This window comes from Myxocyprinus asiaticus, chromosome 37 (genome assembly GCF_019703515.2).
Source record: "Myxocyprinus asiaticus isolate MX2 ecotype Aquarium Trade chromosome 37, UBuf_Myxa_2, whole genome shotgun sequence".
Lineage (NCBI taxonomy): Eukaryota > Metazoa > Chordata > Actinopteri > Cypriniformes > Catostomidae > Myxocyprinus > Myxocyprinus asiaticus.
Window position 1 is genome coordinate 5,826,701 of NC_059380.1, and position 27,827 is coordinate 5,854,527.

At 38.1% G+C, this 27,827-nt stretch overlaps 2 protein-coding genes across 4 annotated transcripts in view; both read left to right on the plus strand.

The window, feature by feature from the left end:
- Window positions 1-79: 79 nt before the first annotated feature.
- Window positions 80-15,298, plus strand: LOC127427580 (cas scaffolding protein family member 4-like). 2 transcript variants are annotated; one of them, XM_051675244.1, is made up of 7 exons: window positions 80-301; window positions 5,478-5,768; window positions 11,242-11,295; window positions 11,662-11,775; window positions 12,017-13,288; window positions 14,316-14,399; window positions 14,486-15,298. In XM_051675244.1, the coding sequence occupies exons 1-7, from the start codon at window positions 296-298 to the stop codon at window positions 14,894-14,896; spliced, it is 2,232 nt and encodes a 743-aa protein (XP_051531204.1). In that variant the 5' UTR covers window positions 80-295; the 3' UTR covers window positions 14,897-15,298. The 2 variants fall into 2 exon arrangements, with proteins under 2 accessions (XP_051531204.1, XP_051531205.1); XM_051675245.1 differs by having other exon boundaries at window positions 14,572-14,747.
- Window positions 15,299-17,227: 1,929 nt separating this feature from the next.
- The window catches only part of LOC127427573 (constitutive coactivator of PPAR-gamma-like protein 1), a 37,565-nt gene continuing 26,965 nt past the window's right edge, over window positions 17,228-27,827 (plus strand). For both annotated transcript variants that reach the window (XM_051675231.1, XM_051675232.1), the window contains exons 1-5: window positions 17,228-18,003; window positions 20,993-21,239; window positions 21,525-21,607; window positions 27,017-27,145; window positions 27,601-27,691. In XM_051675231.1, coding sequence (XP_051531191.1) covers window positions 17,530-18,003; window positions 20,993-21,239; window positions 21,525-21,607; window positions 27,017-27,145; window positions 27,601-27,691 — 1,024 coding nt within the window. In that variant the 5' untranslated portion in view covers window positions 17,228-17,529. The remainder of the gene's footprint in view (window positions 18,004-20,992; window positions 21,240-21,524; window positions 21,608-27,016; window positions 27,146-27,600; window positions 27,692-27,827) is intronic.

Consider the following 27,827-nt stretch of genomic DNA (forward strand, 5'->3'; position numbering starts at 1 on the left):
GACATGCACAAGAGTAAGATACATATGTCAAGACTGAATGCTGCACTCCCCCATCACTTATAGTGAAGTGTCTGGGCTCTGGGTTAATTTAGGCAATGTGTATATGTGTGAGAGCAACAGCAGGAAGGCAGCATTAAAATACTAGGACAGATAGAGAAAGACTGACTAAGATCCTTCAGCTACTTTATGAGTTCACAGATGCTCTCAGACAAACTTTGCTGTGTCTTTCAATTCAACAGGGACTTCTGAATGGGATTTAATACCTGCTTGGCCATAGTACTCATATCTCAAAAGGATGGAGGTCAGTAATATTCACTTCCAAATTAGCCATTTTTCCTTCATAAGAAATATAAGAATCTTTTGAATTGTCTCAAACTACACATTTAGACCCTCACCAGAGTTTCTGAACCAGTAATATTAAAGGCATTGATCAGGGGAAGCTCCAAGGATACTGTACCGTTTTTCCAACAGGAACAGGTACGAAAGACATTTTGACCACCAACTTCTGGGGATTTGAGTCTTAGCCCCTAGCTCTTGCCTTTGCCACCCTGAGCCTAGTATAGACCTCCAAATTTGCTATGTAACATGATATTACCAACCCTGAGAGTGCAAAAGCAGAGAAAGTGATTAATGGCTGTCGTTAACATGCTCTCTCCCTTTGAAAGTAGGGTTGAGTTGAGTTGGAGAGGTTAGAGGTTTGGTGTAATGGGATGAAGCTTGAATTAAAGATGAATATCAACTCGTTCACTATACTTAATGAAGAAAGGGGCAAGTCCCGTTTGTGCATGAGTAAATGTGTTTGTAGTTATCTGATGCTGTTTTTGTAGAGTGTAGAACTGTTGAACAGCTGATCTTTGTTTGCCGATTTCAGTGTGTCAACTGCTGCATTTTGTGCCTTCATACTGTATATGCCTGTTACTTAAAAGTCTTTCAGATTTGATTTGTCACTAAGCACCTTTGACTTTGGTTACTTGTAGTTTACTTGACAGCCACACCACTACGCTAATATTCTGTGGAAAAAAAAAAGGTCACGTCTTGCATCAAGAATGCCACACTGTTGTTCAGAAATAAGCACAACTGTTGGGCAATTCATCAGGAATACTATGAGTGTGTTTCTAAGAAGAATGCTGCTAATGTATTTTGCCTAATGTCCTTCTACGTCCAAAAACCATTCACTTGCAACTGATGTCCAAATGAGAGACTACTGTACTGCTGTATTATTATGTGTTCCACTGAAGAAAGAAAGTCAGATATTGTAGATTTGGAACCACATGAGGGTGAGTAAATGATGACAGAATTTTCATTCTATTGGGTAAACGCGTTCTTTAATTATAAATATAATTGGTCACACTACATTACTGAGTTCAGTGTTTTTAAATATGCTTGTAATAAGCAAGTACTGAATAAGCAGACAGCATGCAGTTAACATTTTATTACCCAGCACTCTGGAATACTTGATTCTGATGGGTTAATTACAGCATTCTACACTCTAAGAATAATAAGCGCATATTAGCTGGGCAAGTTTCATGTCGCTCATCATGTCGATCCGCGGCCTCTCTCTTCTCCCATCACAAAATAATTTGAACTCATATCAATATTTCCTGTCCATTTATCTATTTGTCTGGTAAATAGCCATGTATTATGCAGGATAATGCACAGTCAGTCTGTCATGACCACAAAATCTGCTTCATGTTGTGTCCTGATCACCGTGTCTGGGTTTGGTTCATTATCTCTTGTATGATTTTAATCGAAAATCTGTAATTGCATGGTGTTATTTGTAAAATTAATTACATTTATAATGTGTAATAAATGTATGTATTGCATGTCCCCTTAAAGGTATAGTTCACCCAAAAATGAAAATTCTCTCATCGTTTACTCACCCTTATGCCATCCCAGATGTGTATGACTTTCTGTCATCTGCTGAAATCAAATGAAGATTTTTTGAAAAATGTCTCAGCTGTTTTGGTCCATACAATGCAAGTGAATGGGTGCCAAAATTTTGAAGTTCAAAAAATCACATAAGTCAGCATAAAAGTAATCCATAAGTGTTTATATCAATGTCTTCAGAAGCGATATGATAGGTGTGGGTGAGAAACAGATCATTATTTAAGTCATATTTTAGTGAAAATTCTCCTCCCTGCTCAGTCAATCTCTACTTTAACTTTCACTTTTACATTCTTCTTCTTGTGTTTTTGGTGATTCACATTCTTCATGCATATCACCCCCTACTGGGCAGGGAGAAGAATTTCTAGCAAAAAATTACTTAAATATTGATCTGTTTCTCACCCACACCTATCATATAACTTCTGAAAATATGTATTGAAACACTGGAGTCATATGGATTACTTTTATGCTGACTTTATGTGCTTTTTGGAGCATCAAAATTTTGGCACCCATTTACTTGCATTTTATGGACCTACGGAGCTGAAATATTCTTCTAAAAATCATAATTTGTATTCTGCAGAAGAAAGAAAGTCATACACATCTGGGATGGCATGAGGGTGAGTAAATGATGATCTGTGATGGAACATATTTAGTTAACAAATATTAGTTGTAAAATCACTGGCACAAACAGGCCTGATTGACCCCCACGCTTTTAAGTGAAAAAGAAACTTTTATCCTACATATCTAGGCATTTTATCATTGATGGTTCCTTAATCAAATGGTTGTGGCCCTAAGTTATCTTTAAATAACTTGCTTTCCTTTTTCCTCCACCAAATTTGGTATCAACTTCAGACGTGATTCACAATTTGTATTTAATCGAATGAAAACTGTTCTGCTGGATAAAAAGAGATATCGCTAGTCTCTCAAACAAAATGGCTTGAAAGATTTAGCTACATTTATCATCTGACAAAATTGGTTCACACACATTTGTGACATGGCTATATGCTGCCTTAGCTTCAGGAAGAGGTTAAAATGTGGTGACAACATGGATGCATTAAAAGCAGAAGACATGAAGGGTCAGGAAATCTGCTGCTAAATGAAACCAGGAAAGGAGAAAAAACAGATAAGCTTTGCAAAACAGTCCACTCATTGGACCTTTGCCAACCTGTACCCTTTTTGTGCAGCATATCTGAAAAGTGTTGAATAATCAGCTGTTAATCTATATATTGAATCTTCAAATCTTTGTATTGTGCAGTCGTATTACATTTCCTGTTTCAAAACACAAAAATTTCAAAAAGGGTAACTTGAAGCTTAAGTGATGGGAGATCTCACCCACTGATATAGCATATTTAAACATTAGTCCATCATTTTTATGTCCTATATATCCTCTTTGAGAAAAAATTAATAAACAGAGCCATGTGAATTGATGGGTCCCAGGAACCAATATCTGAGAAACATTAGGGGGACAGTTATCAGATATAATCGAGGGAAGCGACTTTGGAACTGTAGCTAGAAGGAAATTATTAATAGCATGTTGTTTTTACGCAAACAATTCAAGCCATTGTCCATTAGAAAAATTTGTTAGAGACACTACAAGCTACTACAGATTAACTGATTAAATTAAGACGTAAAATGCCTCATGAGCATCTGAACGTTCTAGAAGAACGCCCTCGATTAGTAGCTTTAGACAACCAACCTGCTCTCACAGAATCACATTATTGTACATACATTTTTGCAAAATGATTTTATGTGGTTCGTTTTATGTATTGCATATCGCGAGGCACTACAGCAATTACTTTTATTCACTTTCTCACAAATCATGAGCAAAACAGCAGATTATTCGTTCATAAACATTTACATTTCATCCTGTTCCTCACACAATGCTATCTTATGACATCTAAACACTTTTACTATAGCGCATGACTTGTAAGGCAATACATTTTAATGTTTACATTACATAACCAACTAAATTTACAAGCTTATTCAAATGTGATCAAATTGCGTGACAGTACAACTGATGGAGTGTTGCACTTGTGATGCAAAGGCCCGGGCACGAGAGCGAGCGAGTTGACAAATGAGCCGAAAGTGACACAGAAGCACCACAAAATGACGTGGTTGCAATTGCGTTTTTCATCCATGGCCAGGTCTAAAGGGGGTGCTAGTGCCCCACGACAGCTCGCATACTAGAACCGGACCTGTTTTCATTTCACATTTGGTTTTCTGACACTATCAGTTAGGTTTAGGGTAGGGACGCACGCTTTGTTTATGTTGAGGAGAAAATTTAACTCACTTTTAGCGCCACACAGTGGACATTTCACCTCGGAACTGCCGAGCTACGTGTAAGGAGCCACATAATATAAGATGGCAAGCCTGGAACATTCATGGACTGTCTCATGCATAATTTGCGATTTTTGAATTAAGTCCAAGGAAAGAGATCCTTCAGAGCTTATAAAATGAGTGGAATTTTCCTTTAGTACACAATTTGCATTAAGCACATCCGAGACTCCCCACATCCAAGGATACTCATGCACAGTGTGGGAAAGTCTAATATATCATCTTAACAAGACAGCTTCCTGTCCTCGTAAAAAGAGATGCTCTCAGTAATGTGCATTGCCTGAGACTGGCAGTGACCTTGCAAGTGCACCATAAATATTTAGGCTAATGCAAGGCAATCATCGCATTCCAGAAGAAAATATTCTTCCTTTGGAAATATGAGCCATTTTGTCCCATCAAGAGCTTCTCTGCTCGTCTAAAATATGTTTGCCATTTCACAATTATTGCAGTGTACAATTTCAATTTCAGGGTACATGAATACTCTGAAGCAACATATTGACTTAGGCCTATATGGTTCTTGAGTTGGCTTTTTTTTAGATATTAAACACTTCTTGATGTTACATTATAGGTTCTTCAGATTAGAGAGCTGGTTCTTATCAGGGCCGTTTCTGAGCATATGAGTGCCCTAAACAAAATCCTACTGGAAATCCCCCGCAAACCTATCTGGATCATTAGATTTTCCCTTCCCTCTCGGGACACAAGGGGGCCCCCTTTACATGTCTAACTGAGCCATAACAAGTGCCTGAGTCTTACTCGCAGCTTTTAGTATATATACATAAAAATAAAAATAAATGACATTGCTTTGTGGGGCCCCATGGTGGCTTGGGCATTTGGGATACCATGAGGGTGAGTGAATGATGAGAGAATTTTCATTTTTGGTTGAACTATCCCTTTAAAGTAAAATTATTTTGCCATTCTAAAATAACCCCGTTTCTATACCAATGCATTTCCATTGCTTTTTCATTTGGTTCACATCCCATTTGGCTTTAAATTACCGTTAGGCACTTGAAGCCAACAAACAAAACCCCTGCTAAAAAAAAGGGATATCTGGGAAATAAGGTCACATTCTTTCAGAAGGTCTATGAAGTTGTGCCTAGCTACGCACAGGCCCATTATTATTGTCACACAAAGCCGCTGTTTGTTCAAATCCAACTCTCATCTGCGTTGGTCCTTCATTGTGTGTCATTGTCATTACGTGTCTTCCTCTGGCCAGAATTTGCATTGAGTGACCCTACTCTTGTGTCTTCTCTTTCCTTCAGACCCTGTTTGCAGAAGCTCTCTTTGACAACACAGCTGAAAGTGAAGATGAGCTGGCTTTTCACAAGGGTGACATCATCACGGTGCTAGAAAACAATGTGGCAGGGAGTGCTAGCTGGTGGAAGTGTTCTCTACATGGATGTCAGGGCCTGGCACCGGCAAACCGCCTACGTCCCCTTTTCCCAGCACAGGCTGAGAAACTCGGTACTAACTTAGGTGCTGAGAGGGACTCCTTGGGCACCCAAAGCCATCAGAGCATCTATCAAACCCCAAGAGCTATCATGCCTTCACCGGTGAATCACATTTATGAACCTATGAAAGAAGTATATGAAGTGCCCTTCCAACACATCCCTTCATCATTTAATCAAAAATCAAATGAAATCAGATCACTTTATTGTCACTCAACCATATACACAAGTGCAACAGTGGGTGAAAGTCTTGGGTGCAGTTCCAAGCAACATAGCAGACATGACAGTGATGAGACATATACCAATTTACAATAAACATCAGATTTACACAACACAATTTACACATCTAATATACACATAATTACACACAACACAATATACAAATAATAATATACAATGTACAGTACACAATACACACAATATAGAATACACAGTATACAATAAAAATAATATATATAAATATGCAGTAAGGTTGTATATTGACATTCAGGCTGTCGGTTGATTGTCAGTTGCCAGTGTGTTGTTAAGAGAAATATAATTTATGACAGTCCAGTGTGAGTTAATAAGATTAATAAAGTGCAGTGCTGATGTATATTGATCATGAGAGATCAAGAGTTCAAAAGTCTGACTGCTTGGGGGAAGAAGCTATCATGGAGTCGGCTGGTGCGGGTCCTGATGCTGCGATACCGCCTGCCTGATGGTTGCAGTGAGAACAGCCCATGGCTCGGGTGGCTGGAGTCTCTGATGATCCTCCGAGCTTTTTTCACACACCGCCTGGTATAGATATCCTGGAGGGAGGGAAGCTCACCTCCGATGATGTGTCTGGCTGTTCGCACCACCCTTTGCAGTGCTTTGCGGTTGAGGGCGGTGCTGTTGCCGTACCAGGCAGTGATGCAGCCAGTCAGGATGCTCTCTACGGTGCTTGTGTAGAACCGTGTGGTTCATTCCAAACTTCCTCAGCCATCTCAGGAAGAAGAGGCGCTTGTGAGCCTTCTTCACAACGGCCTCAGTGTGCACGGACCATGTGAGTTCCTCAGTGATGTGGACACCGAGGAACTTGAAGCTGCTGACGCTCTCCACCGGTGCTCCATTGAAGGTGATGGGGCTGTGTTCTCTGTCTTTTCTCCTGAAGTCCACCACAAGCTCCTTGGTCTTACTGACGTTGAGGGCTGTTTTATTATTGTCAGTGATCAGACCTACCACCGTAGTATCATCAGCAAACTTGATGAAGGCTTTGGAGCTATGTGTTGCCACATAGTCATGTGTGTACAGGGAATACAGGAGTGGGCTGAGAACACAGCCCTGCAGGGCTCCAGTGTTGAGGGTCAGTGATGAGGAGATGCTGCTGCCCATTCTGACCACCTGGCATCTGCTTGACAGGAAGTCCAGGATCCAGCTGCACAGTGAGCTGGATAAGCCCAGAGCCTGGAGTTTCGCATCAAGCTTGGAGGGCACTATGGTGTTGAATGCCTAGCTGTAGTCCACAAACAGCATTCTCACATATGTGTTCCTTTTTCCAAGTGGGAAAGAGCAGTGTGTATTGTAACTACAATGGCATCATCAGTTGAGCGGTTACTTCTGTAAGCAAACTGTAGTGAGTCCAGTGAGGCAGGCAGCACAGAGCAGATGTGGTCTCTGATAAGCTTTTCAAAGCACTTGCTGATGATGGGAATTAGGGCAACAGGATGCCATTTAGGCAAGTTATCCTTGACTGTTTTGGTATGGGCACAATGGTGGATGTCTTAAAGCATGTAGGAACCACAGACAGGGAGAGGAAGAGATTGAAAATGTCCATTAAAACACCCGCTAGTTGATCCGCGCATGCTCTGAGAGCGCGGCCTGGAATGCCGTCTGATTAAACACACGATACAACATGATCCGGGAGGAACCTGCTCTTCACATGATGTAAGGCACATCAGCTATCACAATGCATAATAATTTAAGAAAAACAACCTGTTGTTCAAAGAAAGCCAAGCATTTTAGAACATAAAAGACAGATTTCAATATGTAGATGATTTAGTATAGGTTCTAACGAGCAATGCCTCTGAAACCCCTGCTGACAAAAAGTGCACAGATGGAGACCAGGGGCCTCTTTCTGTGAGGACAGGTATGTAGCACAGGAGTTTTATGAGCTTGTAAAAGAGCAGAAAAGACAGAACTCAGACACCACTAACTGCAACCAGAAGTGAGGCTGAGGACCCCAGAGAGAGAAAGAAAGAGGAAGAGAGAAAGCTAGAAAGAGAGAGAAGTGTCTGTATGAATTATATATATACAGCAATTAAAAGTGGGGAAGTTGAAGTTGCAATGTTGTTCCCATAAGCTGCTCAAACTGCTACTGAAACGGTGAAATGTGTAAAGGGATATATTTAACCAAGCTCAAAACTGTTTTTGCAACAAAGTTGGCAAAATACCCAATTATAAAAGCTGAAAAAAATAAATAAAAATAAAATAAAAATAAAATGTGTTATATCAGCTTGCAAATCTAGTGAAAAAAAAAAAGTGTATTTGATGTCATATTTTAAAGTTGCATTTAGCAACTTCAGTGCCTGTTGTCTTACACTTACAATGACACCTAGGGGAGGGCATGCAGCATTATTCAAATGCAGACATTTTTAGTTACTAATGCCACTGTAAAAAATGTAGAAATTCACTAACCACAGTTTTTTAACCCATGTGTGACAGTGTCCAATAACAGGGCAGTTACTGAGATTAAGCTAGTAGTATTTGGCTGGTCATGTGATCCTAACATGGCCGCTCCCATGAGGAGACCCTCTCCATGTAGAATAAAACAGCTTTTGTATTGTTACTGGTATGACTGAAGTCTTCATCTCATGTGAGTTCTCAAGATTTTATAAAAATGTTTCAAATGTACTATTTATTTCTTTGAGTAAAACTTTTTAATGAGGAATACATTACTGAGTGTACCTTTAAAGATTATATTTTAGAATGTAAAAAACAATATATAGGACAGTGAATTAGTTTACTGGGTAAATACCATGTACAGAAGAAAAATATGGGCTCTTAAAGGGATAGTTAATCTAAAAATGAAAATTCTCTCATCATTTACTCACCCTCATGCCATTCTAGATTTGTATAACTTTCTTACTTCTGCAGAACACAAATTAACATTTTTAGAAGAATATCTCAGCTCTGTAGGTCCATACAATGCAAGTGAATGCCGACAAGAACTTTGAAGCTCCAAAAAGTGCATAAAGGCAGCATAAAAGTAATCCATACGACTCCAGTTGTTTAATCCATGTCTTCAGAAGTGAATTTTTGAATGTGAACAGACCAAAATATAATCCCTTTTTCACTGTGCGATAGTGATGTGTGATATTTTACACTTTTATTCTCTAAAATATTGAAATTCACAAAATTTATATAAATTATTTGTACATATATTAAACTTGTCATTGTCGCATTTCTTATTTAATTTTAGGGGAAACTGTGCTTCCCGTGTAGTCTAAAATTAATATTCTGGATTCAATTCAAGTTAAGCTCAATCGACAACATTTGTAGCATAAAGTTCATTACCACAAAAAATAATTTAGACTTGCCCCTCCATTTCTTTAAAACAAAAGCCATTAACGTAAACTTTAACATACTCATGGTTTCAATAGCCACAAGACGTAAACAATGTGTTAACATTACTTAAGTGTGATAAAATTGCTTACTAGACTTTTCTGTGTAAAGTTATATCCAATTTTACGACTTCATTGCCAAGACAACATAACATAGTAAATTCCTGTTAAATATATGGTAAAAAACTGGCAGCTGTGGTTGCCAGAAATTTACTGTAAAAAATACGGTAACCACGTTTCAGGCTTTACAGGATGTAAATTTGATGCCTGTATATTTTACGGTGCAGTACCATTGTTTATATTATTAAATGATAAACTAAATATATTAACCTTCTGAAACTATAGAAATCTGCTTTTCACTTTATAATGTATTGTTAATCGCCATAGTAATTACAGAAGGGCACATGATGACATGAAGTTTATCAATAGTGGCCCTTCCAGGAGCATTGACCAATAAACATGTAGAGACAGCGCTCAGTGTCACTCACACAAACACATCAGGGTAACACATATGACATTTTTTTTGTTTTGTTTTTTTTGTGATTTTCTCCCCTTTTTCTCCCCAATTTGGAATGCCCAATTTCCAATGTGCGCTAAATCCTCGTGGTGGCATAGTGACTCACCTCAATCCGGGTGGCGGAGGATGAATCTCAGTTGCCTCCGCATCTGAGACCGTCAATCCGCGCATCTTATCACGTGGCTTGTTGAGCGTGTTACCGCAGAGACGTAGCACTTGTGGAGGCCCACACTATTCTCCGCGGCATCCACGCGCCCCACCGAGAGTGAGAACCACACATTATAGCGACCACGAGGTGGTTACCCCATGTGACTATACTGTCCCTAGCAACCGGGCCAATTTGGTTGCTTAGGAGACCTGGCTGCAGTTACTCAGCATACCCTGGATTCGAATTCGAGACTCCAGGGTTGATAGTCAGCGTCAGTATTCGTTGAGCTACCCAGGCCCCCCAACACATGTGAAATTAAAATGATGCAATAAATATTAACTAAACTACATCAAATATAAAACAGAACAGCCCAAAGTACATAACTGATATAAAAAATAAGAAGAAACATAACTATTCCCATAAAATATAATGAAATGTAATGGGTCATGCATGGAATTCTGGGAATGCCTGATTATTGTTTTTTACTGTAATTTTAACAATACTTTACCGTAAAAAGTACATGTACTCTCTTGTTAAACATAATATAAATTTTTACCATTAATTATATGGGAAAATCATACTTTTTACATCTAAAAATTAGATTTTTCCAACATTTTACTGTAAAACTACAGAATTGTCTTTTTAAATATATTTTAAAATGTTACCGTATATTTTAAGGTAACTACTCATTAACCAATTTATGTTTTTTACTGTAGCAATTTTACAGTCTTTTACCGTTAAAATTACGGACATTTTTTACAGTGTAACAGCCTAAAACGATGACGATTGAAACAACTTTACAGCTCAAATTATACATACATTTTTAAAGAAGAATTATTGTAAGCGATTTTATAAAATAATAAGCTTTACAGTTCTGCCTTTAAACCCTCCAAAAACTGGCCACATTCACTTCCATTCTAAGTGCCTCATGGTAACCTAAAATTTTGCTTTTTTATTTGAAAGAAAAATAGGAACATGTTTGTGGTAATCAACATTACGCCACAAATGCTGTCGATTGTGCTTAATTGCATTGAACCCAGAATATTCTTTTAAAGCAGTCATCACTGGTACACAGTAGGTGAGGCAACTGGGTTCACATGTTTTCCCTTTCTGCTTCAGGGAGAGATGATTTTGCTGTTGTCCTCTACCAGCTAATATAGCATGGCTTCAATTACAGAACTGGGTTAATTGCAAACACATACTATAAAGGGCACAGCACTTTTAAGGATCCAGTATCCCACTAAGAAGTGGGCTTCATGTTGTAAGCTCCAGAGCATTTAAATTTTGCTTTCTCAGTTGTGTTTTAACCTAGACTTTTTCTACTCTATGCAGGTTTCAACTGCTCATTCCAAAACTGGCTCAAACATATATGATGTTCCAAGCCAGGTGAGAAGAACCTCCATGTTTACAGTCCACTAAATGTTTTCTTGACAAGTCCACCAGCCATTTTTGCTCTGAAAAAAAGTGGTAACCTGCTATTGTTAGCTAAAGTATCTATTTCTGCTGGGTCTTACCCATAGAAATGACTTTTGTTGGTGTGACGCTGTGACCTAATTTTTCATATTGATTTAGTCCGATTAAATGGCATTTTAAATTGAATTAAAGCAGTTAATTTACAGTTTACAGTTTTTTACAGTGTGGTTAGTCAATCAAAAGATCTTGTAGTTTGATGGTCAGCCTATGAGGAATATTTTACCAAAGGTATTGATAAAAGTTGATGTCATGAATTGTGTAATTTATTGTCTTTTGAAGCCATCTCCACTGCAACCTTTGCCAAGAAAAACATCACTGAGCTCAACCACAGAGGATCATAAGGGATATGAAATGCTAGACAGGGCAAGATGTCCAAATGCAATGAAAATGAATGTAAGTAAAATGTACAATGTACACTAACACACCTGTACAGCAACCCTATCTCCATCTCCGTGAGTTGACAAAACCCCACATGAAACACACGAGACAGACGCGTGTACAGTGCAGCGTGTCTCTAACTGTACATGACGTAACTAACGACTAGTTGTCCAGTATAGTTCCCTTCACACTGAATCACAGGATTCTGCTAAATGTTAATGATATGAACATTTCATTTTTTGGTGCTTTTTTTTAGGTCCACACTATACCACCATTGATGTCCCAAAACCCTACTTATGACATCCCAGTGCCCTCCATCAGTGAGTATATTCAAAAGCCTCCATGTGGTTATAGCACCATGTCAAAACCTTGTCAGTCTGATTGGATCTACAATGTGCCCGTGTTCCCACAAAAACAAGGTGCCAAACCTTGTCACTTTGTCACCAAGCCATCCAAACTTATGAATTCAAACAACCAGCTTTATGACACTCTGCCGGCTCATGTTTGGCCTGAAAAGAAACAAAGTCTTGCCCAGCCCTTATACGATATCCCCAAACCAAGCACGACTGTGCAATCTTGTACAGATTCATGCGCCTATGATGTCCCACCTTGCCTGAGACAAACAGAGAGCTCTGCACATTCTGTAGTGTTCCCCAGACAGCAAACCCTTCCTGAAACTGACTCTAACAAGAGCAATGAACCCCTTAAATACAGGGGTAAACCCAGACCCATTAATGACCAACTTCATCGTTGGCCCCCAAGGGGCAGGACAATGTCCAGGCAGCCCACTGAAGGTGCAATCAGAAGGGACGATGACGATAACAAAGACAGCCAGAGAATCTCAACGGTGTCCACCTCCTCCACAGCCTCCAGCTCTTCCGGGAGCTCCTGTGACACTTTCATGCTGAGTTCTCCAGAGCCAAAGCCCTTGCGTGAGGTCACTCTTTCTCAAGAGGAAGCTGGAAACAAGCTGCTTGAGCTTCAGGAGTCTGTGTGTCAATCTGTGTCCAAGCTTTTGCTGTTTGTGAGCAGCAAATGGAGGTGCAAAGAGCATCTGGGTAAGCACCTCCAGCAAATCCGCACAGCTACCGAAGACGTGACCGACTCTGTCACCTGCTTCTTAAATTTCGCCCTGGATGTTAGAGGTAATGCGCAGAAGTTGACAGACTTGAACCTGCAGACCAGGCTACTTAAGCAGCTCTCCATGGTTGAGGACTCGGGCTTGATCCTGCAGCTGGCGACAGATGCTCTGCAAGATCTGGGCTGGCTGCTGGAGACTCTGGCTCTGGATGCAAGCCAGTCACAGACACCTGATCACTTGGAGCGGTTTGTTATGGTGGCTCGTACTGTACCAGAGGATGTGAAGAGGCTGGTTTCCATCCTGAATGCAAATGGCAAGCTTATTTTCAGAGCGACTGCTAAGGAAACAGACACGGTGGAGCATGTAGGCCCGTCTGACAGAAGTCTCTGCAAAAGTGATCTGATGGTAGACTCAGGAATAGATGAGAGTGACTATGTTCAGCTTCAGGTAGGTAAATCACACTTCAGCATACTACTTCTACTACTACTACTACTATATATTATTATGAATAATAATAATAATAATAATTTTGATCATTATTAATATTTTAATCTATATAATGTTGATTGAATACATAAGACATGGACAACACTCACACAAATCAAAATGATCTATTTTTAGGATTTATGCATTTCAGTTTCATAAAGACTTGGATATATTTAAGTTTTATTAATTAAAATTTGTTAAAGATTACTCAATTCAGTTTTATGGAAATATTTGTATGAAACTGAAATATGTAAATCCTAAAAATATGCTTTTATTATATAAATACATTTTTAGAGTGTAAATATTTCTGTCTATTTTTAAGATTTATGAATTTCAATTGACAAATCTCCATCAAACTGAATTGATTAGTCTTTAACAAAATGTACATGTTATAATTTAAGCATATTTATTTAGTATTTAATTCAACCTAAATGCTTCATTTATAGTAATGTAGATTATTTTAAGATTGCTCAATTCAGTTAGATGGAAATGTTGTCACTCAGTAGAAAGTGATACTGTATAATTATCATTAATTATAAATGTTAGTATTATTAAATATGTTATAATAAAAACATAAATAGTAATAATAATGATAATAATAATAATAATAACAGCAACAACAACAACAGCAACAATAATAATAATAATAATAATAATTATTATTATTATTATTATTATTATTATTATTATTCAAATGAAATTTGTCATTCAATTGAAATGCAGAAATCTTACAAAAAGACAGGGTGATGTTGTATAATTATTATTAATTATAAATGCTTATTAAATATGTTATAATAATAATAATAATTATATTTATTATCAATATTATTTAATGGAAATTAGTCATTCAATTGAAATGCATTAATCTTACAAAAAGACTGAATGATACTGTATAATTTGTATTAATAAAAAATATTAACATTATTCAATATATTTATTATTATTATCATTATTAATTATTTTAACCAATGTCATTGCCTTTGAACAGACAAAGAAAGAGTCTGACCAACAGCTGAAAACAGCAAAGGGCAACTTTAAATCAAAGAGAAATGGTGATACCTTGAAAAAACAGGTAATTTTTGTCTGAAAGTAAAGTAAATAGCTCCAAGTATTAAACTATTGCTTTTGACTCAGGAAACCTTTTTACTGTGCCTTTAGGTCTCCATATCACAGTCTGTTAGCCCCAGTCCACTCCACACCTCCAGGAAGCCTTCAAACTCTGACCACTGCTGTCTATATTTCAGAGCCATTCAAAAGGCCATCAGCGTGTTTCTAAATAGCCTGACCGACGGCCAGCCCCCTGAGAAGTTCATGTCCCACAGCAAGCTGGTCATTATGGTGGGCCAAAGACTTGTAAACACTCTGTGTGGTGAAGCTAAAAGTAGAGAGGCCAGCCAGGAAATGTTGTCCATAAGCAACCAGCTGTGTGCCCATCTCAAGCAACTGGGCATGGTCACTAAGAAAGCAGCTTTGAACTTCCCTGACAAACTAGCTCTCCAAGAGGCACAGGACAGTGCCAAAGAGCTGGCCCAGAGAGTACAGGACTTCAGAATGTCACTGGACGTATGAGTGGAAGTTCTGTCACCTGTTTGTCTAGTTTATGTTTGCATCGTATGGAGGTGGGCTGGTGTGGTACTCTGTATGTGTGGAACATCTGCAAACAATATGTGTGATTTTTGTGCAAGTCTGCAGAATTGCTTTGTTTGTATTATAGCGTTTTAGTCTGTATGAGGAGGCAGTGTTAAATAATGACACTGAAAATGACGTAACAGTAAGCATTCTAGTTGTTGCTGTGTAGAATTTTAAAACAGTAATAAAGTAACAATCTTAAAGGATTGCATTACATTAACTTTGCATCTATGCATTTGTAAGTGTATGACATACTCGCCCGGGCAAACCTCTGACATTAAATGGCTCAAGCAAATATTGCAGAAAAAATAATTATGCCCAACGCTGTATATTTGTGATAAAATTAAGTAGACAAAATGTATGTAATTGACTATTCTATGCATAACTTCTTTATACAATAAGTGAAAGTTCAGTGTTTCATCAAAATATTTTCTTTGAATATAATTGTTTGTTATATTTTTTTTTTCCCAAAAGAATTTCTTGATGCTAAATGTTACCTATACCTGCATTTTCTCACCTGTTTATGATATGTGAATTGTATATTGATTGGTTCAGATAAAGATTTATATATATATATATATATATATATATCTCTCAGCTCTGTAGGTCCATAAAATGCAAGATAATGGTGTCCTGAAATTTACAGCTCCACAAAGCACATAAAGGCAACAAAAAAGTAATCCATACGACTCTAGTGGTTAAATCCATGTCTTCAGATGCATTATGATAGGTGTGGGAGAGAAACAGATCAACATTTTACTATAAATTCTCCCCCCATGCCCAGTAGGTGCACAAAGAATGTGAAAGTGAAAAAACAAAACAAAAAAACAATGGAAGAATTTGGAAGTGAAAGTGGAGAATTGTAGTAAAACAAGGACTTAAATATTGATCTGTTTCTCACCCACACCTATCATATTGCATATTGCATTTACTTTTATGCTGCATTTATGTGCTTTTTGGAGCGTCAAAGTTCTGCCATCCATTCATTTGCATTGTGTGGACCTACAGAGCTGAAATTCTTCTAAAAAACTTTGTTTGTGTTCAGCAGAAGAAACAAAGTCATACACATCTGGGATGGCATGAGCGAGAGTATTTGATGAGAGAATTTTCATTTTTGGGTGAACTATCCCTTTAAGACTGATTTAAATTGTTAAAATTTAAGAGTTAAAATAGTTCGTTGACTAAATTTGAGAAAACTGTCTGCTATATCTGGTACCGTGTCTACTAATTTACTAATATAAAAAGTGCATTGGCGCCCTCTATATTTTGTTGCAAATGATCAACTTCAGCGTTCCTGATTGACTCCGATAGACTGGCTCCACATGATTAAAATTACTTATTTAAAATTATAAATATGATAGAATGATAGAATGATAAAGAAAGTAAAATCCTCATTAAAAGTTACAATTCTTGATAAAATAAATGTCATAAGTAGTTTGGAATAATCTTGTACAATTATTTATTTGAAAAACAAGCAGCACTCAAAAGTATTTTAGCCTATTTTCAAGATTTACTAAAAATATTTCGTTTGTATTTTATTTTGTTACTCCATTTAATTCTATGGAATTTTGTTATGAAACTGAAATGTGTCAATCTTAATATATATATATATATATATATATATATATATATATATATATATATATATATATATATATGAATTTTATAAATTATTAATACATTAATATTTGGAATTTTGTTCACCAAATCAAAGTCAGGTGGTGTAACCAACATGATGCAGGTAGCCATTATATTGTCATGTGACCAAAAAACAAATATGTGTGAATATATAATTATGTATAAAATTATATAATTATGCGTGAAGACATTTATATGATAAGGCACATTTTGTTCAGGACAAATGGAGCAACCCTAAGAAAACGACTTGATATTTGTAACTCAAACTTTCATAATATTTGTTTAAAAAAAAAAAAAAAAAAAATATATATATATATATATATATATTAATGTTGTTTTTTACTTTTTTAAATTAATGATTAGGTTGTGTACATCTTTTTTTTTCAGTTTAAATATTTTTTTTATGCAACAAATGTTGTTTAAAATATGAAACATATTTTAAACTACATTTTATTTTTTACAAAAATTCTCATTCATATAATTTTGGACAACATTATTTGTCAATGACCCTCATATGTATGTTTGATCAATTAAACAACTTGCCAGACTGAACATGCAACAGTTCTCCCGCTGTTCAACCACGCCCACCTGAACTCCAGACTCCTCCTCCGGTGTCACTACGTGCCCTGCGTCGCTGCGCTCGCCTCTTTCCCTCACATCCAGACCGCAGACATGGCTCCATAAGGTTGCACACGGCGGCTATCAGCCATGAGCCAAATAACAACTCACACAAAACTACAGATGCATCTCCGGTTTGATTGATTTTCGACCGATCAACTTCTACATCCGCAGCAATATTCCTTCAGTTCGGTTCTCAGCATTCGGGAGAGGCTGCTCGCTCGCAACTCTCTCTCTCTCTCTCTCCGTTTCCTCCAGACACTTTAACGTTCTTACTAAACCCAAAATAACAGACATCACACTTTCGGACAGCAGTTATGGGTGTGCAGGGTTTCCAGGAATACATCGAGAAGCATTGCCCCAACGCCGTGGTGCCGGTGGAGCTCCAGAAGCTCGCCCGCGGAAGTCTGGTCGGCGGCGGCCGGCAGAGACCCCCTCAGACTCCGCTCCGGCTGCTGGTGGACGCCGAGAACTGCTTGCACCGGCTCTACGGCGGCTTCTACACCGACTGGGTAAGCGGAGGCCAGTGGAACCACATGCTCGGGTACCTCGCCGCACTTGCCAAAGCCTGCTTCCACGGCAACATCGAGCTACTGGTGTGCTTCCATGGCGCCCTGGAGAAAGGCCGTCTCCACGAGTGGGTCAAGCGACAGGTGAACGAGACGCAGACCGCCCAGCAGATCGTCAGCCACGTCCAGAACAAGGGCACCCCGCCGCCCAAGGTCTGGTTCCTGCCTCCGGTGTGCATGGCCCACTGCATCCGCCTGGCGCTCCTCAGGTTCCACATCGGGGTGAGTGTTGCAGCAGCAGATGCTTGTTGTGTTGTTGCCATCTCTGGCCCGTATGCCACCGTTAGCTTAGCAGAACCAGTCCCAAAGTCCTTCTCTTACAAGCTAGAAGGCTGTCAACTAATGAGGTGACTCTCGTATTGGGTCATCAATAACTGTATATCCCTGCTGAAAAAACAAACAAACAGCTAAAACCGACCTAAGCTTGTCCTAGATGGACTACTAAAGCCAGGTCAAGCTCCAGGACTGTTGGCTTGATGCTCAGCTCTGAAATTGAGCCTTCTGTTGCCTTTTTTGTTTCTTAAACCAGTCAACACAGTGGTCAAAGTCACGAGTGCATGCTTTGTTATTCTGCAGGCTGACATTAGTAGGTTCAACCTTCCTAACATGATCACTGTAAGCCAACTTGGACTTGAATCTGTTTGGCATGCTGGTGGTATATGCCTGATCAGATCACATTTAGTTCCATAGAGATTTGGGCACCTAGAAAGAGGCCAACTGTACAGGACTTTTCAACCCAGCTGGATGTGACTGTGGTGTTTTGACATGAATTCAAATTGACTGCAAAACTGTGTGTACCTAATTGTAGTGACTTTTTGTATTGCCAAACACAATGCATATAGCTGTCAAAATATTATACAAGAATATTGTATAACCTATAGATTTGCAAGGCTTATGTGCCCTATGTCTACTTTAAAACAGATATTGTCATGCTTTATAAGCCTACACAAAGGTGTATATATATATATATGTGTGTGTGTGTGTATAAAACGATAGTACTCATTTAGTACTAACCTATATAGTACTAGGTTGTGATGGCAAAGGGAAGGGCCACATTTTCTTTACTGTGATTGGCTGCTCCGCAGTGCCCTTGTTACAGGAAGAGTAAGCTCTGCTCTGTGATTGGCTGCATGCTCCTCTGCGTCACTTCTGCTGAGATTTAGCAGACCAAGTTCCTGAGTCTGGTTTGAAAGAGAGCCAAATGTTCTGATTTGACTTCTGAGATTCTTCCCCGCAAATGCTTTTGATTCATTCATTCCTTTATTTATTTTATTTTCAGGGTACTTAATTGAAGAAATGACTTGCTGTTATTTATACAGGCATGGAAAATGACTGGAAAATATTTCATACTGATCATCTTTTATACTTGTAAACTGTGGATAATTGAGATCAACAACAAGAAATTTAAAGAATACATATATACACACTCTTAATTAATAGAAACACTATACTAATAATAGGTAGGGCCTCCCTTTGCTCTCAAAACAGCCTCAATTCTTGGTGGCATGGATTCCACAAGATGTTGGCAACATTCCTTTGAGATTCTGGTCCATGTTGACATGATTGCATTACGCAATTTCTGCAGATTTGTCAGCTGCACACTCATGCTGCTAATTTCCCGTTCTACCACATCCAAAAGGTGTTCTATTGGATTCAGATCCGGTGACTGGAAAGGCCACTGAAGAACAGTGAACTCATTGTCATGTTCATGAAACCTGTTTGAGATGACCTTTGCTTTACAAGATGGGTGAATTGTGGCCTTGAAGGGATGCAAATGGTCAGCAACAATACTCAAATAGTCTGTGGCATTCAAGCGATGATTGACTGGTATTAACGGGCCCAAAGTGTGCCAAGAAAACATTGCCGACACCATTAAACCACCGCCACCAGCCTGGACTCTTGACACAAGGCAGGTTGAGTACAAGGATTCATGCTGTTGATGACAAATTCTGAACCTCAGGGCCGGCCCTAGCATTTTGGGGGCCCTAAGCAGATTTTCAAAATGGGACCCTCCTACTTACAAGTACACCTATCCAAACATACCCAGCATCAATAACTATGCAAGTTTAAATTGTGCAAATAAACAAGTCTATTTATTCAAAAGCATAAAGATTAATTCGTTTATCAGCACAGATATAACTACACTCACTGACCACTTTATTAGGTACACCTGTACACCTACTTATTCATGCGATTATCTAATCAGACAATCGTGTGGCAGCAGTGCAATGTATAAAATCAAGCAGATACGGGTCAGGAGCGTCAGTTAATGTTCACATCAGCCATCAGAATGGGGGAAAAATGTGATCTCAGTGATTTCGACCATGGTTCTAGTTGAAGCCCATCCGCCTCAAGGTCCGACGTGTTGTGCATTCTGAGATGCTATTCTGCTCACTACAATTAGGGTAATCTATGTTACCGTAGCCTCTCTGTCAGCTCAAACCAGTCTGGCCATTCTCCGTTGACCTCTCTCATCAACAATGTGTTTCCGCCCGCAGAACTGCCCCTTACTGGATGTTTTTTGTTTTTGGCACCATTCGGAGTAAACTCTAGAGACTGTTGTGCGTGAAAATCCCAGGAGATCAGCAGTTACAGAAATGCTCAAACCAGCCTGTCTGGCACCAACAATCATGCCACGGTCCAAATCACTGAGATCACATTTTTCCCTATTCTGATGATTGATGTGAACATTATCTGAAGCTCCTGACCCGTATCTGGATGATTTTATGCATTGCACTGCTGGCACACTGCTTGGCTGATTAGATAATTGCATGAATAAGTAGGTATACAGGTGTTCCTAATAAAGTGCTCAGTGAGTGTATACAATATACTGTATATTAATATTAATATTATACATGTCAAATGCATAATTTTGCATAATGAATAATTTGATTTAAAGTTTCTTACATCTTACCCATAAAATGTAATGGCACAAAATGTAATTAGATGGCATAGAATATAATATAAAGAAATATTGTATGTTCCATATAATAGAGGAATTCATTAGGGAGCATTTATGCCTTTATTAATCAATAAAGCATTTGACAGAGAAATAATTATGCAATACAGGAAAAAAAATAAATAAATTCCCAAGCAAAATATGCCTAGTTCTTTCATGGTAATATGCGAAGTACTGCAGTGTAGTCACCTTTTATATGTATTTGTTTTCAGTCTTCTAATGAGTGCTCCCATAATTTGCTTCCTCTTTCAGGTTGTCCAGACTATCGAGGACCATCACCAGGAAGTGATTGCCTTATTTAGAGAAAATGGGTTCCATGGCTTGGTTGCCTATGATTCTGACTACGCCCTGTGCAACATCCCGTACTACTTCAGTGCCCATGCTCTTAAACTGAGCCGCAATGGCAAGAGCCTCACTACCAGCCAATACCTGATGCACGAAGTTGCCAAGCAGCTTAATCTCAATCCAAATCGTTTTGTCATTTTTGCTTCACTTTTAGGTACGTTTGAATTTTGTACAAATATTTCCACTTTTATATGCTAATGTTTTAATATTTCAAATTGTAATAAAATATTATGCTAATATTTGTATTGTGAATATATATGTCTTGAAATGTCTTGAAATCATCTTGCTCATTTTTGTTACTAAGTCAAATCAAATCAAATCAAATCACTTTATTGTCACACAGCCATATACACAAGTAATGCTCAGCTGAAGTAATAAAGCACAAGTAAGTTACTCTCTTTGCAGTTCGTGGTCTAATAACTAAATACTATTTTTGAAGGTAATCACATACTGCCTGATGAAGACTTGGCTGCCTTTCACTGGAGTTTACTTGGTCCTGAGCACCCTTTAGCATCCTTGAAGGTAACGGCAACAATGGCTTTGTTTACATGCACCCTCATAATGCTATCACAATGCGATTAAGGCAATGTTGCTCATGTAAACAGAATACGGTGATTATTTAATTGTGATTATGCTAATAATCAGAGTAATGATTATCGAAGTAAGATATGTGGAGTACTCCTATTTTTATCGCTTTTTACTGGCATGTAATCGCATTTCTTCCACTCTGACCAAAGTGCGCCTGCGCCAGTGCAACAGACGGATGATGTTACGCTCAAGCACAGGTTTGAAAATATTCTGAAACAGAAGAAGCTGCACTTATTTCTTGGCTTCACCTGAAACGGCAGTCAGCAACCAGTGTAGAGCGAATAATCAGAGTAATGGCAAGTTGCATGTAAATGGGATTGAAGAGGTTTGCCCAAATCATGTAAACATCTTCACTTAATTATTCCTTATACACTGATTATTGCAATAATCAGAGTATTGGTGTCCATGTAAACTTAGCCACTCAAATGAAATGTTTTTGTTATCCGATGTTTAAATTTAAACATTTTCATTTGGCCTTGGTATCTACATAATATTACATTTTTAATTTAGCTGTTTATTACCCTTGCATGTATCGCAGCTGTTTGTTTTGAGCTATTAATAATTGGAGGATTTCTTCATTCACAACGTAATGTTTAAACAGTGCAAACATAAGACTTCAGTCTCTGTAACAAGCCGCTGTGACCAGTTTCCTTGACAACCAGATTGAAATGAGGTCTGGCAAATAACTTATCAGGACCATGCAAAATCACTTCAGCACCGTCTTTAACAAGTATCCTCTTGGTTTTAAATACTCTGAATCTTTGAATCTCACCCAGACAACTCAAGCAAGCTTCAAGTACAAAGGAAAGGGGTTGAACAGAGGATTGGAACAATTATGTGTAACCTTGTGTTATCTGTTCTTAGTGTTGGTGTTGCTTTTCAGATGGCTTTATTGATTTACTGTGAGCTAGAATAGAGTGGGCTATACACAATTTTAACTCTAGAATAGCAGATCAGTGTGTGATCATCACTTTTAGTAACTGTCATTCTCAGTGCATGGACAGTTGAAGTCAGAAGTTTACATAACACTTAGGTTGAAGTCATTAAAACTCATTTTGTAACCACTCCACAGATTTAATATTAGCAAACTATAGTTTTGGCAGTCATTTAGGACATCTACTTTGTGCATGACATGAGTCATTTTTCCAACAATTGTTTACAGACAGATTGTTTCACTTTTAATTGATGATATCACAATTCCAGTGGGTCAGAAGTTTACATACACTAAGTTAACTGTGCCTTTAAGCAGCTTGGAAAATTCAATGTCAAGCCTTTAGACAGTTAGCCAATTAGCTTCTGATAGGAGGTGTACTGAATTGGAGGTGTACCTGTGGATGTATTTTAAGGCTTAGCTTCAAACTCAGTGCCTCTTTGCTTGACATCATGGGAAAATCAAAAGAAATCTGACTTAAAGTCTGGTTCATCCTTGGGAGCTAACACCTGAAGGTACCACATTCAACTGTACAAACAATAGTATGCAAGTATAAACATCATGGGACCACGCAGCCATCATACCGCTCAGGAAGGAGACGCATTCTGTCTCCTAGAGATGAATGTAGTTTGGTGTGAAAAGTGCAAATCAATTCCAGAACAACAGCAAAGGACCTTGTGAAGATGCTGGAGGAAACAGGTAGACAAGTTTCTATATCCACAGTAAAACGAGTCCTATATCGACATAACCTGAAAGGCTGCTCAGCAAGGAAGAAACCACTGCACCAAAACTGCCATAAAATAGCCAGACTACAGTTTGCAAGTGCACTTGGGGACAAAGATCTGACTTTTTTGAGAAATGTCCTCTGGTCTAATGAAACAAAAATTTAACTGTTTGGCCATAATGACCATCGTTATGTTTGGAGGAATAAGGGTGAGGCTTGCAAGCCGAAGAATATTATCCCAACCATGAAGTGGCAGCATCATGTTGTGGGGGTGCTTTGCTGCAGGAGGGACTGGTGCACTTCACAAAATAGATGGCATCATGAGGAAGGAAAATGATGTGGATATATTGAAGCAACATCAAGACATCAGCCAGGAAGTTAAAGCTCTGTCACAAATGGGTCTTCCAAATGGACAATGACCCCAAGCATACCTCCAAAGTTGTGGCAAAATGGCTTAAGGACAACAAAGTCAAGGTATTGGAGTGGCCATCACAAAGCCCTGACCTCAGTCTGACAGAAAATTTGTGGGCAGAACTGGAAAAGCATGTGCAAGCAAGGAGGCCTACAAACCTGACTCAGTTACACCAGTTCTGTCTGGAGGAATGGGCCAAAATTCCAGCAACTTATTGTGAGAAGCTTGTGGAAGGATACCCAAAACATTTGACCCAAGTTAAACAATTTAAAGGCAATGCTACCAAATACTAACAAAGTGTATGTAAACTGACCCACTGGGAATGTGATGAAAGAAATAAAAGCTGAAATAAATCATTCTCTCTACTATTATTCTGACATTTCACATTCTTAAAGTAGTGATCCTAACTGATCTAAGACAGGGAATGTTTTCTATGATTAAATGTCAGGAATTGTTAAAAACTGAGATAAATGTATTTGGCTAAGGTGTATGTAAACTTCTGACTTCAACTGTATGTGTACGTTTGTGTGTGTTACATGAAACCGAGATATAGGGTTTGTTACGAGGTCAAAAAGCATGTTCCTTGAGGTTCACTTATAAGATAAAAAAAAAGTGTTTTGCACAAAAAACAGTCCTATATTTGTAAAACATGATCATTTTCCACCCTCATTCTGACCCTCGGTTTTGGTGCTGCTTCTCCTTTAAGACTTTGACAGTAAACACCCACTGTAATGATTGGCTCTCTGCTCTTGACTCAGGTCAGCCAAGAGCAGAGAGCCAATCATAACTGTGGGCATTTACTGTCAAGTCTTAAAGGGATAGTTCACCCAAAAATGAAAATTTCTCATTATTTACTCACTCTCATGATGCAGGTGTGTATGACTTTCTTTCTTCACCAGAACACATTTGAAGAAAAATAGATCAGTAGGTCCTTAAAATGCAAGTGGATGGTGATTTGACTTTTGAAGCTCCAAAAAGAACAGATAGTCAGCATAAACTTCATCCATACGACTCCAGCGGTTAAATTAATGTCTTCTAAAGTGACACGATCGCTTATGGTGCGAGAAAGATCAATATTTAAGTACTTTTTAACTATAATCAAACACTTCCGGTAGGCTTCATGAGAGGGCTGAGTGCACACTGTCTCTCGTGACGTATTCACGTTGTCATATTACGGATGTAATCTCACATTCTCCACTCGGTTGAGACATCCAGAATAAGCACACAAACGCACCATTGTGAGTAAAGAAACAGATAAATACAGATCTAAACCAAAACCAACTAAGCTTCAGTACAGCGTTCCTCCTATTCACTTGTAAACAGCGCTGCTCTTCCGGCTGTGACTCATGTGCCTCAGTTCTTGCGTGTCTCACGTGCCAACACGATTATGTCACATGTGCACACCGCTGTTGACCGGAAGCATTATTTAGAGTTAAAGTACTTAAATGATCTTTTTCGCTCCAAAAGTGATCATGTCGCTTTAGAAGACATTAATTTATCCGCTGGAGTCATATGGATGATGTTTATGCTGACTATCTGTTCTTTTTGGAGCTTCAAAAGTCAAATCACCATCCACTTGCATTTTAAGGACCTACTGAGCTAAGAAATTTTTCTAGTTTTCTTCAAATGTGTTCTGGTGAAGAAAGAAAGTCATACACACCTGGGATATCATAAGGGTGAGTAAATAATGAGAGAATTTTCATTTTTGGGTGAACTATCCCTTTAAAGTAGAAGCAGCACCAAAACCTCTCTCGTCGCCATCTCACTGTTCACTGCTACTGGGCGGGGCTTCGGAGGTGATAATGTAAAGTAGGCTTTGATGTGTTGTTGTGAAGGTGGTCAGGTGCAAATATCTATCACAGTGTGACATCACAATGTGGAGGAAGTAGGCAGACAACTAGTCGTTTTGGCAGCTTGGTTTCAACAAATGCACTTTTGCAGGGAGGAGGAAGTTTTGAGTTCTGAAGCTTACAGTATGTTTAAATTGTACAGTGACCTCTTCTTTGTAAAATGATCAAGGACAATTTGATTCCTCATGTCATGACGCCTTTAGCGCTGAAATGTGCAGTTTTTGCGAATGGGATCGCAGTACTAAAAATCACTATTTTCAAATAGATTCCAGAAAACTCTCCATGTCTTCCATTGGTTGGACAAACAGATAGTCCCACCCCAGACTAGCACCATTGGTTGAGCCAATGTTGCGGTGTCAGGCTGGGCTGATCACTTAAACAGCAAGATCAATGTTTTGAAAGTGCCAGTGCTATTAATGAAAGCGAAAACTGAATGAAACCTTTTCATTAACTAAAAAAAATACAAGAACATGGTTGTAAACAACTGAAACTAAAATACTTTTACATGAGTCCAAAACTAACTAAAAATAAAAATGACTTCAAATTAATTTACATTTTAGCTTTTGATGCACAGTATATTTAAAATTTGAAAAATGTCAGTAGATGGTGGTAACACAAGACTTTAACACCATTTGACATATTTAAATGATTCCTGAAATCGCTTTAGCTTTGGCAGCCACAAAATACTAAAACTAATATAAAAACTAACTAAACTGAAACTAGAAAACACTGAACTTAAAACTTAAAACTTATAGTCAAAGAGTGAAAACTAACAAAAACTAAACTAAATTGGAATGACAAATTGAAAATAAATTTGAAATAAAAACAAACTATATTAACCCTGGAAAGTGCCGAAGGGTACTTTTTTCAGGTTAAATCAGCTTATAAACGGCTTATTTATATTTGTCTCTGTATACACTCAAAAAAATGTTTAGCCTATTTTTAAGATTTACGCATTTTAATTTGATAAGTTCCATTAAATTTAATGTGTAATTTTCAACAAAATTCAATTAATAAAGCATACAATATTTCATTTTTTATTTTATTTTATTAAAGATTACTCAATTAAATTTTATGGAATTTTGCTTTGAAATTGAAATGCGTAAATCCTAAAATTGTTTTTTTAGCATTGAAAATATTACACGCATCTACCTTAGATATTTTCCAATTTATGATATCCATTGATTAGTAGGAACTGAAGTTTAGTTTATGAACAAATCATTCACATATCAACATAAATCTCTGATTTTAAAAGAAAATAAGGTTAATTACCTTATTACCTCTGCATTTTGTATATTTATGAATATTTTGCGACAGTGTCAGATTGTACCCGTTCAGATATACAGGATACTCCTATGACACCCATCGCATTTTAAGCAGAAGGAGCTTTTGCTGGGGGTGTGATGGGTTGTTTTCTCTGACACAGGTCCGTGCCCATCAGCTTGTTCTTCCTCCTTGTGATGTCGTCATAAGGGCTGTGGCCGACTACGTCCGCAACCTACAAGATGTCAATGACCTGGAAGCTATTTCTAAAGACGTATTCAAGCACTCTCAGGTAAGCTGACATGCCTTTGTAGCACCCAAGAATTGTGGAAGACATTTTTTTTTGTTCTGTTTTTTGTTACCAACAAAAATGAAAGTTCAGTCATTATGTACTCACTCTTATGTTGTTCCAAACCTGTATGCTGTTTTTCACGAAGCACATAACATTTTTGAAGACTCTTCATGCAACTTTTTGCCATGCAACTTTTATGACACGTGATAGCTTTGTGTGAGGAGCACACCAAAATTTTTGTTATTCACTGAAAATATTGCCCTCTGCCATATCTCTCAATTAAAATATGGCACCTTTAGTGTTCCTTTGTGTTCAGTAGGAAAAAAGTAACAGCATCTAGGTTTGAAACGACACGAGAGTGAGTAAATAATGATCAAATTCTCATTTTTGGGTGAACTATTCCTATAATTCTCTTTATGTATTGTATACGATAATTGTGTCACCTTGTATTCTAGTCCAGAACCGATGACAAACTTGTCCGTTTCAAAAAAGCAGTGGAGTATTACGCCACCGCAAGCAGGCCTCTTCATTTCCCTCCCTATTTGGGTAAGTGTGGATGCGTGTTGAGAGTAAAAGTTTGGCTTGACTTGTTCCGTGCAATGTGTGTCCAAAGATGAGATCAACGCAACCCGCTTGTCATTGAATAATGTCTCTTTTAATGTCTTTATGTCCTTTACAGTCA